This window comes from Mandrillus leucophaeus, unplaced genomic scaffold (assembly GCF_000951045.1).
Source record: "Mandrillus leucophaeus isolate KB7577 unplaced genomic scaffold, Mleu.le_1.0 Scaffold101, whole genome shotgun sequence".
Taxonomy (NCBI): Eukaryota; Metazoa; Chordata; class Mammalia; order Primates; family Cercopithecidae; genus Mandrillus; species Mandrillus leucophaeus.
The window spans coordinates 2,161,324-2,180,577 of record NW_012098210.1 but is presented as its reverse complement, the minus strand read 5'-3'; the positions used below and the strand labels follow the sequence as shown (position 1 = coordinate 2,180,577).

Here is a 19,254-nt window from a genome sequence, read left to right as displayed (position 1 = left end):
CCTGCCTCAGTTGAAATTTTCTTAATTGTATTCCCATGATGTAGTTTAACATTTTCCCCTGTCTCCTGTATTTCCTGATCATTGGTAATTGCATCTAGAGGTTGAATCAGTTTCAGGGTTGATTTTTGGAGAAACGACTACTTCCTACAGGGTGTTATATTCTTTATCAAGAAGCACATAATGTCTAATCGGTTCTCTTTTTGTTTTGTGAACAGCAGTTGATGTGTAATCCCTAGATTCTTGGTTCATTAATTAGATCCTCAATTCACCGCTGCACAATGGTGTTATTCCAATTGTGTATATATACATAAATATATTGTATGTATGTATACTGTATATATTTTGAACTCAGATTTAAACATATCTGATGTGTTTATATCCATTGCAATTGCCATCTTCAGTGATGCTCAAATTTTTCTGTCTTTGGATAATGAACTCCCTTCAAGTTGGTTCACAATTTAACAGAATCTTATTTTAACAGAATGCTAATAGTCTTTGATAACTTCCTTGCCAGCTGCTATGTTAAGATATCCCAGCCTTGTCTTGTACATTTCCTGTCTGAGATCCACACTCAGTCAATTCTCTAAAATGTTCTGGTTTCTTTGAATGAGAAGTGGTATTTCAGCACCCCAGTCTGAGTGCTAGAAGTACTCATTGCTGCTGGTTTGGCCATTGTTTCTAGATCTCTTCAGTAGATAGAGCTAGGAAATATTTTCTATCTCTTTCTCTCTCTGTCTCCCTCCTCCTAATATGTGTTTGTCTGTATATATAGATACCTGTATACGCACAGATTTTTTTTGTTTTATCCTACATTATATATAAAACATACTCAGAAAACACTATCAGCACTGTCACCTACATGATGACTAAAAAGAATTTTTTTGGTGGGTAGAGATGGGGTGTCACTATGTTGCCCAGGCTGATCTCAAACTACTGGGCTCAAATGATCCCCTCAGCCTCCCAAAGTGCTGGGATTGCAGGCATGAGCCACCATACCTGGCCAGAATTTTGTGTGTGTATGTGTATGTATGTGGTAAGTATCATATATAATATGCATGTGTACATATGTATACATAGATACACACACGTCTGTATAGATATAGATATGGATAGGTAGTCTGGACAGCAAGTAGAGAATGTTTACATTGTCTTCCCAGCAGTGTTGCCTTGTGCTTTATGTCTAGGGCCAGAAGTAGAGTCAGTACATGGCTAGCACAGAGGTCTAAGTACTTGTATATGCTTGAGAGGAGGAGGGCATAGATCTGGCCAGTGAGTTTTGGTGCAGCAAATAGAATGCCTGCTATGAGCAAGGCACTAGACTGGGTGCCTAACATACATACCCTTCCATGGTGCAAAATTGACAGTGAAGATGACTGTCCAATTTGAGTACAAATTATTAGCAACTTCAAAATAAGGACAAGGATAATACTTGAGGAGTATCATAAGCAAGTCCTAACTGGTGGGTTTTTTTTTTGTTGTTGTTAATTGATGATGCCTTCAAGAAAAGCCAATAGCAAAAAGCAATTTGTAGTGCTTAAGAATAAGAAGGAGTTCAGAGAGGATGCTAAAAAGCAGCTGGGGTGGGGAATGGAGGCCGCAGGTAGAGGAGAGTCAGCAAAGAAGGGTTTAGAGTTTCTCAGTACTCATGTGGTTACTAGAAAGAGGGCAGAAGAAAGGAAAGGGCTCTGTGCCACCCTGCCCTTTAAAGTCAATCAGTCCTTCAACAAAGCTGCTCAGATGTGACCCTTTTGGCACTGGACATGGTACCATCCTTTAGGTGCCCTGTAAATAAATTCCTTCCAATAGGGTTGCTAAAGTAAGATGTTTAAGGATCATTACTGTCCATTCATTCATTCATTTGTTTGGACAGAATCTTGTTCTGTCACCCAGGCTGGAGTGTAGCAGCACAATCCTGCTTCACTCCAACTTGGTCCTCTTGAACTCAAGCGATTCCCCCACCTCAGCCTCCTAAGTAGCTGGGACAACAGGTGCGCACCATCAAGCTCAGCTCATTTTTTTTCATGGTTTTTTGTTTTTTTTTTGGTTTTTTTTTTTTGTAGAGACGAGGTCTCATCTTGTTCCCCAAGCTGGTCTGGAACTCCTGGGGCTCACATGATTCTCCCACCTTAGCCTCCCAAAGTTCTGGGGTTACAGACGTGAACCCCTGCTCCTAGCTGTCCTTTTATATGGCTTTATTTGGAGTATAATTTATGTACTATAATATTCATCCATTTTAAGTGTACAACTCAATTATTTTTAGTAAATTTATAGAGAACGTTTTCATCAGCCCAGAAAGTTCCCTTGTGCCCACTTGCAGTCAGTCTCCGTCCCAAGCCTAGGCAACTACTAGTCTACTTTTTGCCTCTACAGGTTTGCTTTTTCTGAATATTTCACATGAATGGACCACATATCAGGTAGTTTTTTTTAATATCTAGCTCTTTCACTTGGCATAATGTTTTTGAGATTCGTCCATATAAGTAGCATGTACTAGTAGTTTGCTACTACCTTTTAAAATAACATATATAAATGGTCTGGTGTTTTGAGATCAGTTACAGTTTCATAATTTGCGCTTTCTAAAATACCTCCTTTATGTGACCAAACACATTAACTTTTTCCTTTTTTTCCTAGGATTTGGTGGCTTTTGAACATCAGTGGACTAGCTTCTTCGCTAATTTTGACACAGAAATTCCTTTCCTGCTAGAACTTTCAGAATCTCAGGCGGGTGAGGTATGTAAGGGAAGGGTCAAAGAAGAAGAAGAAAATGGTTAATTTATTTATTGTTTTAATTTTTTATTTAATTTTTTTCAAAATACAGCACTATCAATTCTAATTTATCATTTCTTTAAGCTGTGTTGTATACCATAAAGAAGTTCCCCTCCATGCCAACCCTTTATAAAAAGCTCTTTTTTTGTGTGCCGGCTTCTCCATTAGAAGTATTTTTGCTTTGCAGTGTGGTGGTGCCAGGAATTCTGGGCACTGGTTAATAGACATAGGAATAATTCTCCACATGGGAGTAGCACACCTTTGTCAGTTTAACCTCCAGATATTGAATGCCAAGATGTCTTTCCAAGCAGATGATGCTAGTCAGCAGTTACCAGGCTCGTGAGTAAACCTGAAGTATCTAGATTGACAACCAAGACACAGGACAGCCTCAAAAACTAATCACCAGAAAGGATCTAAGGAACCCTTCTAAGCTTGCATTGTAGCCTTCTTGGGTACTCGCTGCAGCCCTCAACTCTCCTGTGCTCCCCTGTGGCTCAGAGCAAACCCTCCTGCTGATGGTTTGGAGCTGGAATTGATCTTTGTTGTTACGCATTTTACCTTTTTTTTTTTTTTTTTTTTTTGAGATGGAGTCTCACTCTGTCGCCCAGGCTGGAGTGCAGTGGCATGATCTCAGCTCACTGCAACCTCTTCCTTCAGGATTCAAGCAATTCTCCTTCCTCAGCCTCCCAAGTAGCTGGGATTACTGGCACACACCACCATGCACAGCTAATTTTTGTATTTTTAGTAGAGATGGGGTTTCACTTTGTTGGCCAGGCTGGTCTTGAACTCCTGAATCTCAAGTGATCACCCACCTCAGCCTCCCAGAGTGCTGGGATTACAGGCGTAAGCCATTGCACCCGGCTACCTTTACATATTTTATAAACCCCACAATACAATGCTCTTATTTTTCTTTAAACAATTACCTTTTTTAAGGATTTAAATAATGGGGAAAAAGGTCTTACGTATTTGCCCGTGTGTTGCTTCTGCGCCTTTTGGCTAAGGTCAAATGTAGTATATTTGCCCATGTTGTTGCTCTCTCTGGTGCTCTTCATTACTTTGTGTAGACCCAGACTTCTCCTTGTCATCCTTTTCCTTGAAGGAAGGTCTTTAATATTTTTTGTGGTATTAATCTTCTGATGGTTAATTCTTTCAGCTTTTGAATGTCTGGAAAACAAATCTTTATTTCGCCTTCATTTTTGAAATATATTTTTGCCATGTCTAAATTCTAGATTGACAGTTTTTACCTTTTGATACTCGAAAGATCTTGCTTCAGTGTCTTCTTGCTTGCATTATTTCTGTTGAGAAGTCCTTCATCCTAATCTTTGTACATACCGTAGTCTTTTATCCTGATTTCTGAATATAGCAGGCCTTTTTTTTTTTCCCTCTGGCAACTTTTAAGATTTTCTCTTTATTACTGATTTTGAGTAGTTTGATTATGGTGTGTCTCGCTGTAGTTTTCTTCATGTTTCTTGTGCTTGGATTTTGTTGAGCTTCTTAGGTCTATAGATTTATAGTTTTCTTTAAGTTTGGAAAGTGTTCGCTCTTCATTCTTCAAACGTTTTTTGTGTTCCATACCTCTCTTCTTTCCTTGAGGGACTCCATTTGCTTCTACATTAGACCACTTGAAGTTGTTCCACATCTCACTGATATCCTTTTCAGTTTTCGGGGTTCTTTTTCCTTTTTCTATTACTATGATTCTACGAGTGAAAGAGATTCCAAAAGGTATACTCAAGTGTCACTGTCGTTTCCTGTTACTTTTTTCTTATTGCCTCCTTCTTTCCACCCATTTTCCCCACTCCATTGACAGTAGGTAACAAACCTCTTGAGTTTCTCATTTATCTTTTCTATTTCATTTGTACAAATGAGCAAATACGTGTGCATTTTCTCATATTGTTACCTTTCTAACATTGAAGAGTAGCATATAGTCATTTCCACTTATCAGTACGTCCTGGAACTCTCTCCCAGTCCTTTTTTTTTTTCTTTGTTTTCTTAACGATGTAAACATATTCAAGTCAGTTCATTGAGATCTTCCTCATTCTTTGTTAGAATTCATAGTACTCCGTTTTGTGGATTTGTCTTAATTTATTCAGCCTCTCTTGTGTGTGCACATACTGAGGTTGTTTCCAATATTTTGCCATTACAAACAAAGCCATAGTAAATAACTCAGCGCTTATGTATGTTCCCGTTGTTGGAGGTATATATACCTAGTGATGGGATTGTTGGGTCAAAAGGTAAGTGCGTATGTCATGTTGTTAGTTATTGCCAAATTTCCCTTCAGAAGGGTTTTACCAGTTTGCATTCCCACCAGCACTGTATGAACGCCTGTTGCTGCACAACTTCACCAATAGAATGTATTGTCATACTTTAAAAATTTTCAGTCTCACAGATGAAAAATAGTGTATCAGTATTGTTTTAATTTACATTTCTCTATTAAGTTGAACATTCCCTCATATATTTGATGGCCATTTTATATGTTGTTTACGTGTTGTTTTTCCATTTTAATATTAGTACAGTATTATTAACTGAACTATAGAGCATAGGTTTTAGGAGGGTTTTTTGTCTCCTGGTTTTTGTTTTTTTTTTTGAGATGGAGTGTCGCTCTGTCGCCAGGCTGGAGTGCAGTGATGCGATCTCGGCTCACTGCAACCTCCACCTCCCATGTCCTCTCGTTTTTAAAAGTTTGTTATATATTTGGGCTATTAGCATTTTGTCTCTAGTATATACTTCAGATACTTTTTCCATATTTATCAGTTGGTTTGTTTATAAATTTTTTTTTTTTTTGCCATGCAAACATTTTTCTTTTTATGTAAATTCATCTGCCTTTTCTTTTATTGCCTCTGAATTTTGAGTCATTATATAGGGAAAGGCTGTAATTGAAAGTCACCCTCTAGCGCTTGTATGGCTTAAATTTTTACATTTAGATCCCTAGTCCAAATGTAATTCATGGGAATATGTTGTGAGATACGGATCTACTTTTATTTTTTCCCTCAAATGATTACCAAGTTAGAATCCCAGCTATACAGTTCACTAGCTCTGTGACCTTGGACAAGTAAATTAACTTTTGTATCTTTGTCAACTTATCTCTAGAGGGGAAATAATGATGGAATGAAGCTCATAGGTTGTTGTTAGGGTTGCTTGAGATGATAAGTGCCTATCACAGTCACATGGTAAGCCCACAATAAATTTTAAGTATTATGTTAATCTGTAGTTTTTACAAATCAGTAAGACAAACATTAGAACTCCAGTTGAGCCAGGTGCGGTGGCTCACGACTGTAATCCCAGCACTTTGGAGGCCAAGACGAGTGGATCACTTGAGGTCAGGAGTTCAAGACCAGCCTGACCAACACAGTGAAACCCCGTCTCTACTAAAAATACAAAATTAGCCAGGTGTGGTGATGCACGCCTGTAATCCCAGCTACTTGGGAGGCTAAGGCAGGAGAATTGCTTGAACCTGGGAGGCGAAGGTTGCAGTGAGCTGAAATCATGCCATTGCGCTCCAGCCTGGGCAACAAGAGCAAAACTCCACCTCAATAAATAAATAAAATACTCCAATTGATAAATATCAGAGAATGTAAATAAACTGTTAACTAATGAAGGGAAATCCAAATGGCCACTGAACATATCTAAAATACTCTACTTCATTACAAAGCCAAGGGTTATAAAGGAGACAACAAACAGTGAGGTCCGATTTTTCATTTGTCAACTTGGCAAATATATTGAAACCATTTCATAGGCAGTGCTTATGAGGAGATCATGAGACAGGCACACTCGTATTGTAGGTAAACATGTACATGGATAGAACTTTCTTAAAAAACGATTTGGCAACATGGTTCTGCCTTTTTGTTCTGTGATTTCATTTCCAGATCTGCCTTAAGGAAATCATCAGAGCTGCAGATGAAATTTATTAAGTTCATTACATGAGAGGTGTTTTTTTTTGTGTGTGTGTGTGTGTGTATGTGTGTGTATTTTTTTCCATTATATTGAAGAATTAATAATAATATAAATTTCCATGAACAGAAGACTATTTAATAAAGTTTAGTGCAATCATATATTGTCTATGGTGTACCATAGAGAAAAGATTTGAAGAAAATTTACCAAAATGTTAATAGTTTTTAGACATTATAGGTGGTTTTTATTGTCTTCTACAATGAACATACATTAATCAGGAAAAAAAAAACCAGTAAATATTATTTAGTGGGATTAAAATCACTATTTGAATTTTTGGATCCTTTGGACATGAGATCATGTGTGTTAAGTTTTGATTAGTGTTTAGCCTGACACTATGCATCCAAAAGCTGAGACTTACTTCATTGATTTCCCAGGAAACTTCCATCAGTATACTTCGAAATTCCTTGGATTCCTCCTCATTACTGATTTTAAATTAGCACAATAGTATATATTAATTTATTGGAAATGTAGAAAAGTTTTTTTTTAATCTCCACATGATTAGCAACTTGGACCATAGATGGTGATTGGTCCAATTTTCTTTCAGTAGTTAAACACTGTAAAATAAAAGGATTTTTTTCTTTATTTTCCTTTTTGCAGGTTTTTGCCTTTTTTTCTTTTTTGGTATTACTTTGTTTGCCACTTACTCCTAAAATTCATATTGCTATTCACCATACACATCTTTCCATGTTCTTATAGTAATCTACAAACAAACATCTCTCTCTTTCTGTAGCTTTCTCTCTCTCTCTGTCACACATGCACACGCACAAACACACACACCCACACACACACTCACACACTATGCACGCTCCTGAAGCATGTGTGTACATACATATGTGAGGGGTTTTATGACTGTTTTACCAAATTGTGGTCTTAATATATACAATGTTGGCTTCTTTTTAGCCATTCAGAAGTTATTTCAGTCATGGAATGATCTCTAGCCATATAACTGAAAACAGGTAAGTTTCTTTCTTGGGGAAGAAGGGTGAATGGTGATAGAGAAAATGGAGTTGGCAAGGGGGTTGGCTGTCGGGGTGCATCCAAGTTCAGAAGCTAGAGTCAGGAAAATATGGGTTGACTTTAGTCATCACAGGGTAAGAAATCTATACTCTGTAAATGTGTCTGTTTCACTGCTTTCATTTTTATTTTATTATTTTATAGTAAACTAGCTTTTAAAACACTGTTGTCGGTCGGGTGCGATGGCTCATGCCTGTAATCCCAGCACTTTGGGAGGCCAAGGTGGGCAGATCAGCTGAGGTCAGGAGTTCGAGACCAGGTTGACCAATATGATGAAACCCCATCTCTACTGAAAATACAAAAATAGCTGGGTGTGGTGGCATGTGCCTGTAATCCCAGCTACTCGGGAGACTGAAACAGGAGAATTGCTTGAACCCAGGAGGCAGAGGTTGCAGTGAGCCAAGACGGTGCCATTGCACTTCAGCCCGGGCAACAAGAGTGAAACTCTGTCTCTAAATAAATAAATCAATCCCTATTGTCTGCTAAAATCTAAAGAAAGGAATTTTTAATTTCATTCCTGGCTCAGGAAAATGACAGGAAGCAAATGAAAATAAATAAATGGGACCTAATTAAATGAACATGCTTCTGCACAGCAATAGAAATAATCATCAGAGTACACAGACAATCCTCAGAATGGGAGAAACTATTTGCAAACTATGCATATGACATATGCATAGTCCAAGGGCTGGGCAGCGGAGCAACAGTGTCTTACAGGGAATAAAAGGGATCAGATGTGAAGGTCCAGCCCCACGAAGAAGATGGGTTCAGTGAGGGTTCAAAAGTGTTTCCTCCCACATCTCTTTTGTCATGATCAGCAGGAGATAACTTCCTCTGATGGATAGAGAGGACATCTTTTCTCTCTTTTCTTCCCCCAATTTCAATCCAATCTAATAGTGAAACAGAGTACCCTGGCTAGGACTCAGAGTCATATTTTTCTGCCCGAAGTGTCACCTCACTTGAATTAAACTTAAGAAGAAAAATCAGCCATGCTTACTTTTAAAAGCCCTTGTTTGCCTGAAGCTTAAGGTAGTATTTTTAAGAGAGTGAAAAGAAATGCAAAGAATTCTTTACATGACACACACTAAGGGCAATTTAGGAAAAAAGATAGAGGATAGAGTCATCAAATATTCACTGAGAAACGTACGACATACCAATCAAAAGAGATTCATGGTGTAAAAAAAGGAAGCAAATATGATTACTGCCCTCAAAGTTTATAGGGTAGTGGAGAAAAAGACATTAATCACACAGCTTAACAAAGAAATCTGTTATGACCAACTCTGATTGGTGCCATGAAGGAGAAAAGAGTATAGTACTTTGAAGCCCATCACAGGAGAGCCCAGCACCCTCCAGGAGAGAGCTGAACAATGAACAGAGATAACTGGGAGTAGGAGGAAGAACAGAGACCCTGAGACAAGAACATAAGGGACATCAAAGAAAATGATCTTGGCTGGAGTATTGAAGTTAGAGTTGAGTGGCCTTCCATGGAGCTGAGAAAGTTCACTAGATCATACAAGTTCTCTTTAGCCATGTTCAAGATTGTGTCCCTTCTCCAGAAAATAACATAAAGGCAGTAAATTGGCATGTTTAAAAGATTATCATCATTGCAGTGTAGAGAATAGGAGGGCAAGAGTGGAAACAGGGAAACAGTGAGGAAGTGTTGCAGTTGTCCAGGGAAGAAATGATGGCAGCATGGACTAAGGTTGTGGCCATGAAGATGGAAGAAAATGATTAAATAGGAAGGCTTTTGGGGAGGTTGATTATATCTGGAGGGGGAGGAAGCAGAAGTCCAGGAGGCCTTTCAGATGGCTGGGTTCCTGGGTGGATTGTGATGCCATTTAGAACTGGAAGGGGAGGAGACATAGGGAACATAATCACAGAGGAGAGGAGGGAGCAGCAAGCTGCGGGTAAACCCTGGGACTATTTGGAGACCAGGTGGAAGAGGAGGATGACTGACTGGGGAGACTGAGGGGAAACAGTTCTTGCAGTGGAGGGTGGAGGGAGTCAAGTGCTTCTCAGAGACCAATGAAGGAAGGAAGACCTGAAGACCATCTGTTGAATTTGCTCTATGCTACATGAAAGTCACTTGGTGACTTTGGCAAGAACTCTCTGGATGAAATGACTGAGGAGGCTGATTAGAGTGGGCTGAGGAGTGAGCAGAAAGTTGGAGAAAGTAGGGGAAAGGAAAAGTAGGGGAGAGGAAAAGTTCAGCCAAGAGGGCAGAGAGGAAGGGGATGGGTACAGAGTCAGATGTGTGGTATTGAGAAAATTTGCAACCCTCCTGTGCTCCTTCCCTATTGAAAGTTACTCAGGAATTGATGACTGCTCTATTGTCTGTCTAGTGCAAGTATCATAACTGTCATTCCTTAAGACTCATTTCTGTTAAAATTCTGTTTTATAATACCTGAGTTTTGCTCTATCACTGCATCATGGACAGCAAACTTATGGAACTTATTCCTCAAAAAGTGGGACATGCTGAAAATACAAACTTAGCTTGAGTTTAGTTATGTCCCTAAATGTTAACTGATCCCTATGGGTCAGTAGGGAGACAACTGGCATCCCTTTCCAACCAGCCAAGGACATTTGGTCGACTGTACTGACTGACTGCTTTGCTAAGGCTGCAGGTGTCGCCCAGAAAAGCCTGAGGACTTATTAAGGTCATGGAAGGTTGCCTTGGCCAGGAACTCTTTTCTAATCGCATGTTTTTGACTTCGCTCTCTAGTCCTAATCGGCAGCCATTTGTTCTCTTTGGTAATCACTCCACACGAGAAAACCTGAATGCTGGCAACTTTAACTTCCCTTCTGAAGGACACCTGGTACGAAGCACTGGTCCTGGCGGGAGCTTTGCCAAGCACATGGTAAGTGGCTGGACTGCCTGGTGCTTGGTTAGTTTTATTGTGGGGGTGGGGTGGGTGGGGGGAGCTAGACAAAAGGAACCTTTTCCAGTTAGTGTGTTGATTTAACCCTGAACTTGAAGTTGTTTTAGAGTGAAAAGAAGTGATTAGAAACTGTGTGTACTTTTTTCTGTAGGTACTAGGTATGATTTGAAAACATCACATTTAATTTTGAAATATTTGAAGGAAAAACGTTAAGAGTATAGTTTCACAAACCAGTCTTTAAGTTGTCAGAGTAATATTATCAATAGAATTTTTAAAATTCAAAATAATTTGAGGATAGTTATTCCAAGCCTAAGTTTGTTACCCCTTGACTATTACATTTAAGGACAGAAACCAACCTTGATGATCATCGTTTATTGAGAGTGCCAGAGAGAAGATTTTTGCATTTGGTGGCAGATTGTCTGCTGCGTTCTTTTAAAGAAAATATTAGACCTGAATATAAGACTCTAATGACTGTGAAAGTCTGTCCTATCTCAGTGGAATTTTAAGTATTTTCAAAATGTCTCTGGCAACCAGGAAAGCTGTGGTTAGTAGGTACTGGTTTTTTTGTTTGTTTATTTTTTGAGACAGGGTCTCTGTCACCCAGGCTAGAGTGCAGTGGCACAGCCTTGGCTCACTGCAGCCTTGACCTCCCAGGCTCAGGTGATCCTCCCACCTCAGTCTCCTGAATAGTTGGGACCACAGGCACATGCCACTGTAACCTTCCTGTCTTCCCTAGGGGAGGGGGAAATAGCTAAGAAACACCTTTGATGGTCACAGCCTGGAGACACAGGCCTACTAAAAGACTGAGATTTAACCGTAAAATCATGGAATGTTTCCCTTCCCCATTACCTTAGCACAAGTCTACAATATAACAGCGGGTTACTGCTGACAGAGCTGCAAGGTACAGTCCATCTAAGGTGGAGTTCACAGGGAACCCAAAGAAGAAAAATGGGGAAGAAAAATAGAAGAATACTAGAGGGATTTGAAGTCCCTGGCACCTACAGCTTCAAAAAACATTAAACAGAACCCAACTCCCAGCTAGATTAACATAAAATCCGACATTAAAAGTCTGTTTCTTCAGTTCCTGTTACCTGATACATCATTTTTGGCTTTCAACAAAAAATTACAAAGCATGCTAAAAAGCAAGAAAAAACACTATTTGAAGAGACAGTGCAACCATCAGAACCAGACCCAGATATGACTCATATTTTGTAATGTACAGATTATTAAAAATAACTGTGATTAATGTTAAAGGCTCTAATGGAAAACATAGGCAACATGTAAGAAGAGATGAATAATGTAAGCAGGAAGGTGGAAACTTGAAGATAGAATCAAAAGGAAATGCTAGGATTCAAAAGCACTGTAATGGAAACAAAGCATGCCTTTAATGGGCTTATTAGTAGAGCAGACATATCCAGAGAAGGAATCAGTAAGTGTGACATCAGTCAGTAGAAAATTCCTGAACAGGAGTGTGAAGAGAAGAAAACAATGAGGAAAAAGAAAATCATCTAAGAACCAGCTGGGCACAGTGGCTCATGCCTGTAATCCCAGCACTTTGGGAGGCCGAGGCGGGTAGATCACCTGAGGTCAGGAGTTTGAGACCAGCCTGGCCAACATAGTGAAACCCCATCTCTACTAAAAATACAAAAAATTAGCTGGGCATGGTGGTGGGCGCCTGTTATCCCAGCTACTAGGGAGACTGAGGTGGGAGAATCACTTGAACCTAGGAGGCGGAGGTTGCAGTGAGCCGAGATCATGCCATTGCACTCCAGCCTAGACAACAAGAGCAAAACTCCGTCTCAGAAAAAAAAAAAAAAAAAAATCATCCAAGAACCCTGGGACAATTTCAAAAGGTATACATGCCATTGCACTCCAGCCTAGACAACAAGAGCAAAACTCCGTCTCAGGAAAAAAAAAAAAAAGAAATCATCCAAGAACCCTGGGACAATTTCAAAAGGTATAATGTGCATGTACGGGGAATACCTGAAGAAGAAAAAGAAGGAAATGGAAGAAGTACTTGAAGTATTAATGGCCAAGAAATTTCCAGAATTCATGACAAAGGCACAAAACCACAGACCCAGGAAGCTTAGAGAACAACAAGCAGGGTAAATACCAGAATATATATGCCTAGACCTATCCTGTTCAAACTTCAGAAGATCAAAGACAAAGAGAAAATCTCTTAAGAAGCCAAAGCGGGACATAAAACACCTTACCTATAGAGAGGAACAAGGATAAAAGTTCCAGTGGACTTCTTATCAGAAATCATACAAACAAGAAAATGATATTTTAAAGTGTTAAATGAAAAAACACACCAACCAAACCACATTTTATATCCAACAAAATTATCCTTCAAAAGAAAAGGGAAGAAACAAAAGAGAAAGCATTTCTCTTTTGTTTTGTGAGAGTCTGTGGGACTGTCACAAAAAAAACCAAACAAAAAAATTGAATTTATCACTAGCAGATCTGCCCTGTAAGAAATGTTAAGTTGTTCTTTATGTGTGTGTGTGTGTGTGTGTGTGTGTGTATATATTACATATTTTAATTTTATATAATTTATATGTGTAATATATATATGTAATATGTAATATATATATCAGAAACCTGGATCCACATAAAGAAAGGAAGAGCATCAAAGAAGGAATAAATGAAGATAAAATGAAATATTTTATATTTCTTATTTTCTTATTCCTTATTATTTTTCTTATTCTTTATTCTTGTAATAGTAACAGTGTATAAGTGATTACAGCATATAGATAAGTGAGTGGCAGCAATGTAATAAGGCACAGGAGGGAGGACATAGGAGTACTCTTTGATACAAGTTTTATGCACTACACACAAAGTGATAGAGTGTAATTTGAAGGTGGACTTAGATTAGTTATTAATTTATGTCACAAACTCCAGGGAAACCACTAAACATGTCCAGGTTTCAATTGAAAAATCACTAGAGCTCTCAAACCCAGTGAGAAAAGACAGTCATCAGTGCCAGCACTAGCAGAACACAGATGTGAGAATTAACTGACAAGGATTTTAGAGCAACCATCATAAAAATACTTCATGAGGTCAGGAGATCAAGACTATCCTGGCTAACATGGTGAAACCCGGTCTCTACTAAAAATACAACAATAACAAAAAAAACAGCTGGGCGTGGTGGCACGTGCCTGGAGTTCCAGCTACTCTGGAGGCTGAGGCAGGAGAATTGCTTGAACTTGGAAGGCGGAGGTTGCAGTAAGCCAAGATCACGCCACTACACTCCGGCCTGGGCGACAGAGCAAGACTCCGTCAAAAAAAAAAAAAAAAAAAAAAAACCACTTCAGTGAGCAACTACAAATACCCCTGAGTAAATGTTAGAAAGTTTCAGCAAAGAAATAGAAGATGTGTAGAAAAACCAAATCAAGGCCAGGCACGGTGACTCATGCCTGTAATCCCACAACTTTGAGAAGCCGAGGCGGGCGGATCATGAGGTCAGGAAATCGAGACCATCCTGGTTAACATGGTGAAACCCCGTCTCTGCTAAATATACAAAAAATTAGCCGGGCATGGTGGCAGGCTCCTCTAGTCCCCAGCTACTTGGGAGGCTGAGGCAGGAGAATAGCATGAACCCCGGGAAGTGGAGCTTGCAGTGAGCCGAGAGCGCGCCATTGCACTCCAGCCTGGGCGAGAGTGAGACTCCGTCTCAAAAAAAAAAAAAAAAAGAAAAGAAAAACCAAATTGAGATTTTAGAGTAAAAATAGACCGGGCTCAGTGGCTCACACCTTTAATCTCAGCACTTTGGGAGGCCAAAGCAGGTGGATTACATGAGGTCAGGAGTTCAAGACCAGCCTGGCCAACATGACGAAACCCCGTCTCTACTAAAAATACAAAAATCAGCCAGGCATGGTGGCAGGCGCTTGTAAAATCCCAGCTACTTGGGAGGTTGAGGCAGGAGAATCACTTGAACCTGGGTGGCAGAGGCTGCAGTGAGCCAAGATTGCACCATTCCACTCTAGCCTGGGAGACAAGAGCGAAACTCCATCTCAAAAATAAATAAATAAATAAATAAATAACAGATTAGTCAAAGTTAAAAACTCAGTGAATGGGCTCAATGGCAAAACGGAAATGAGAGAATAAAGAATCAATGAACTTGAAGATAGAGCAATAGAAATCATCCATCTGAACAACAGAAAATAGACTGAAAAGAAAAACTGAACAGAACCTCAGAGAGCTGTGGGACTCTCACAAAAAGCCAAATATTCATATTATTGGAGTACCAGAAGGAGAGGAGAACGAGGATGGGACTTAAAAAATGAAGAAATAAAGGTTGAAATTCCCCCAAATTTGGCAGAAGAAAACCCCCACAAAACTATGGATCTAGAAAATCAAGAAGCTGAGTGAACCTTAAACAGGATTAAACCCCAAAATACCCACACCAATAAATACCAAAGTCAAATTGTTGAAAACTACAGACAAAAAATCTTTTTTTAAAAAAATGGGGTCTCACTCTGTCACCCAGGCTGGAGTGCAGTGGCTCAATCTTGACTCACTGCAGCCTCCGCCTCCTGGGTTCAAGCAATTCTCATGCCTCAGCCTCTTAGCCTCTTAAGTAGCTGGGACTACAGGTGTGCGCCACCATGCCTGGCTCATTTTTGTATCTTTTGTAGAGACGGGGTTTTGCCATGTTGGCCAGGTTGGTCTTGAACTCCAGACCTCAAGTGATACGCCTGCCTTGGCCTCTCAAAGTGCTGAGATTACAGGCATGTGCCACCACGCTTAGCCCAAACAAAAAGTCTTGAAAACAACCAGAAAGAAATGACACCTTACCCATAGAGGGAAGACAATTTTTTTTTTTTTTTTTTTTTTTAGACGGAGTTTTGCTCTTGTCACCCAGACTGGAGTGCAGTGGCGTGATCTCGGCTCACTGCAACGTCTGCCTCCCGGGTTCAAGCTATTCTCCTGCCTCAGCCTCCCAAATAGTTGGGATTACAGGCACCCACCACCACGTGGCTGATTTTTGTATTTTTAGTAGAGACGGGGTTTCACTATGTTGGCCAGGCTGGTCTCGAACTCCTGACCTCAGGTGATCCACCCGCCTTGGCCTCCCAAAGTGCTAGGATTACAGGCGTGAGCCACCATGCCTGGCCGACAATTTTTTGTGTGAAAGTTGTATTTCTTTCTCATCAGAAACCATGAAGGCTAGAAGGAAGTGACACCTATATTTCAAATGCTGAAAGAGAAGAATTGTCAACCTAGAAATCTGTATCTAATAAAAATATCCTTCTAGAATTAAGGGAAAATCAAGACATTCACAGATGAAGGAAAACTACAAGAATTGGTTGCTGGAAGACCTACCTAAAAGAATAACTTAAAGAAATTTGGTCTAAACAGAGAGGAAATGATAAAAGAAGGAATCTTGGAACATCAGGAAGGGAAGAGAACATAATGATCAAGGCAATGTACCACTGAATTGTATACTTTAAAATGGTTTTATCTCAAAAGTTGCAAAAAAATAAAAATAAAAAACCACCCAGTGCATATCCACATTATAGATTGTATTATACAAGCAGTTTCTGCTCTCAGGTCTGTATCACTCCAAAGCCAAAGAGTTTTCACTCATTATTTCAGTAATCCTTGTTGAATGTCCGGTAAATGTCAGTCACTGTGCTAGATGAAGGGATAGTCATGATCTTTGCCTTCGAGGATCCCATGGACTTGAAAACCCCAGGGAAAGCCAGCTGGGAAATATTTGGACCCAAACACATTGCTTCCTTTTTCCTTCTGAGTCGTGAATTCCTGATCATCCTGGGCTGACTGAGAGCCAGCTAGGAAATGTTTGGAGCAATAATTTAGATGTCCAACACCAAATGCTGGTGAGGATTTGGAACAACAGGAACTCTTATTTATTGCCGGTGGGAATGCAAAAAGGTACAGCCACTTTGGAAGACAGTTTGGTATTTCCTTACAAAACTGAATACAGTCTTGCCATAAGATCCAGCAATTTCGCTCCTTGGTATTTACCCAAAGAATTAAAAACTTATGTCCACACAAAAACCTGCATATGGATATTTACAATTACCAAAACTTAGAAGCAACCAAGATGTCTTTCAGTAAGTGAATGGATGCTATTCAGCGATAAAAAGAAAAGAGCTGTCAAGCCACAGAAAGGCATGGAAGCACCAAGATTCTGATGTCTGTACTGAGTGGACAAAGAAACTTCATTTAGAGAGGGAACACTGAGGAGAGTCAGATTGGATGTGTTTGAAGTTCACTTTAGATAGTGAATTTGAAATGACTGTGAGACACCCGAATAGAGCTGAGGCGACAGTGGTTAGATACATAAGTCTAGGGTCGCGAGGTTAGTCTTGTCTGAAAGTAAACATTTGAGCATTCCCTTGGTATGAAGGGGGTAATTAAAACCAAGGCTGTAGATAGGATTATCTGGATATATATTGTTATTTATTTATTTCAAAATCTTCCTTTAAATACAAGGATAGGTACCTTTACACCAGACATCCAATGACGCTATCTTGAGGTTCTTCTTGTTTTTTTATAGTCTTCCAGGAAAGCTCACAATTGATTCAGCCTGACTTAAAATGTTTTTAAGAGTCGTGCTCTATGACACCAAGGTTTAGACTCTTAACCAGTTACTTATTTTAACTGCTTAAGAAAATCCAAAGTTCTTTTCTGAGAAAAATGTTGACTCTGTATAGATCCCATTCTACTGGCCAACACCTGTGCTGGTGTGTTGATCTTCCGACTGAAATAGACTTCAGATTCATGTACTCAAGTGTACACAACTGGAAGAGAACTGTGCCCTTTCAAATCTGGGGTTTAAACCATATGACTTTAACTCAATGCATAGCACAAACACTTGGCACCTTTAAAAAAAAAAAAAAAAACCTTTAATAAGGGAAAATTTGGAGATCCAAGGAACATGTTTTAATTGAGGAAATACATTATCAGCCAGCAATTAGAAATACCTCCTTAAGTTTTCATTCATTGTCATGGCAATATTGATCATATTCACTATTAGTGAATTTTTTTATAGGTTAGTTAGAATAAGTCCTTATTTCCAATCTGTAACTTGGATTCACAATATTACAGAAAAATGCCATGAATTCTAGTGTTGTTGTCTTAAACAATTGAGTAAAATAGAAGGAATGAATATTTGTGTTATATTTAGCTATTTTTGTATATTGTACTTATTAATGTTCCTTTAGCTCAGTGGTAGTATTTTTGCATTTTATACCTATTATTCTAGGAACCCTCATGAGATGTTGGATTTTCAGAAGAGGAAAGGACATCTATTTTATCTCTGTATCAATGGACATCTTAACAGGGAAGAAGAATAAAAATGTGAAAACCTAGAAGAACTTATTTTCTCTTCCTCAGGGGCTATGTACAGAGATGAAATACAAATGGAGGTGGGAATGTGGATAGCACCCTCCTCTCCTGAATTTGGAGCTGCCCCACACCTCTGCCTGTCATGTCAGCCAGGGTCTTCATGGTGAAAACTCTGGACTGAGTATTGACAGTCAAAACCCAAACACCTTGCTTCCTTTATCCTTCTGAGTCATGTATCCCTTAGCATCCCTGGGCTGACTGAGTATCCAACAGCACCCTCACGGTATAGCCAAAGTTTAAACCACACATACACACACACGCACATGCACCAAAAGATACCTTTGGAAAAACAGTTAAAGATCATCTTTCCCCCTATGTCTTTAAAAAATAATAAATCAGTTTTGTAGAAGAAAATTTATTTCTGGCCAGGCGCAGTGGCTCACGCCTGTAATCTCAGCACTTTGGGAGGCCAAGGCAGGCAGATCACATGAGGTCAGGAGTTCGAGACCAGCCCAGCCAACATGGCAAAACCCTGTCTCTACTAAAAATACAACAATAACAAAAAAATTAGCTGGGTGTGATGGCACGTGCCTGTAGTCCCAGCTGCTGGGGAGGCTGAGGCAGGAGAATCACTTGAACCCGGGAGGTGGAGGTTGCAGTGATCTCAGATTATGCCACTGCACTCCATCCTAGGCGACAGAGTAAGACTGTGTCTCAAAAACAAAAGAAAATTTATTTCCATTAACTCTATGCTTTTTGTTTATCTACTAGTACATGCGTAAGTTATTGCCCCTTTTTTATTTTTATTTTTTTCTGACATCCAGGTAGCCCAGTGCGTCTCACCAAAGGGACCTCTTGCTTGTTCAAGAACATACTTTTTTGGAGCTACTCATGTTCCTTACTTAGGTAAGTCCCTGTAAGTTGTCATCTCATCAGCTTATCTAATGAATAGTCTCTCCCATGAATTAAAAGTTGTCACAAAATTCACTGCTTTGCTTGGAAGCTCATGATACCCAATTTGTGGGCCTCCAGCTCCCTCTCTGATTACTTCTGGATAGTTGATGTGTCTAACACATTTCTCACAGAATGTGTTTCAAGAGGAGGATGATTGGTGCAGCCTACATTAAGTCTAACCATGAGTATAACCTTTTGCTAGATGTCACAGGGGAGGCCAAGATGAGTAAGACCTAGTTTAAGCTAGCAGGAGGTAGAGACCAGACATGGTGGCTCACGCCTGTAATCCCAGCACTTTGGGAGGCACAGGCAGGCAGATCACTTGAGGTCAGAAGTTTGAGACCAGCCTGGTCAACACGGCGAAACCCCATCTCTACTAAAA

At 39.6% G+C, this 19,254-nt stretch overlaps 1 protein-coding gene across 3 annotated transcripts in view; it reads left to right on the top strand.

Annotated features, from left to right (window-relative positions):
• Positions 1-19,254, top strand: part of LOC105535703 (chromosome unknown open reading frame, human C20orf194) — a 155,632-nt gene that overhangs the window by 38,125 nt on the left and 98,253 nt on the right. The window contains exons 7-10 of one of the 3 annotated variants that reach the window (XM_011974901.1): positions 2,629-2,727; positions 7,612-7,667; positions 10,445-10,580; positions 18,743-18,824. In XM_011974901.1, the coding sequence (XP_011830291.1) occupies positions 2,629-2,727; positions 7,612-7,667; positions 10,445-10,580; positions 18,743-18,824 (373 nt within the window). Of the gene's footprint in view, positions 1-2,628; positions 2,728-7,611; positions 7,668-10,121; positions 10,581-18,742; positions 18,825-19,254 lie in introns of those variants that run through there. The other 2 variants (XM_011974913.1, XM_011974907.1) reach the window with 2 other exon arrangements.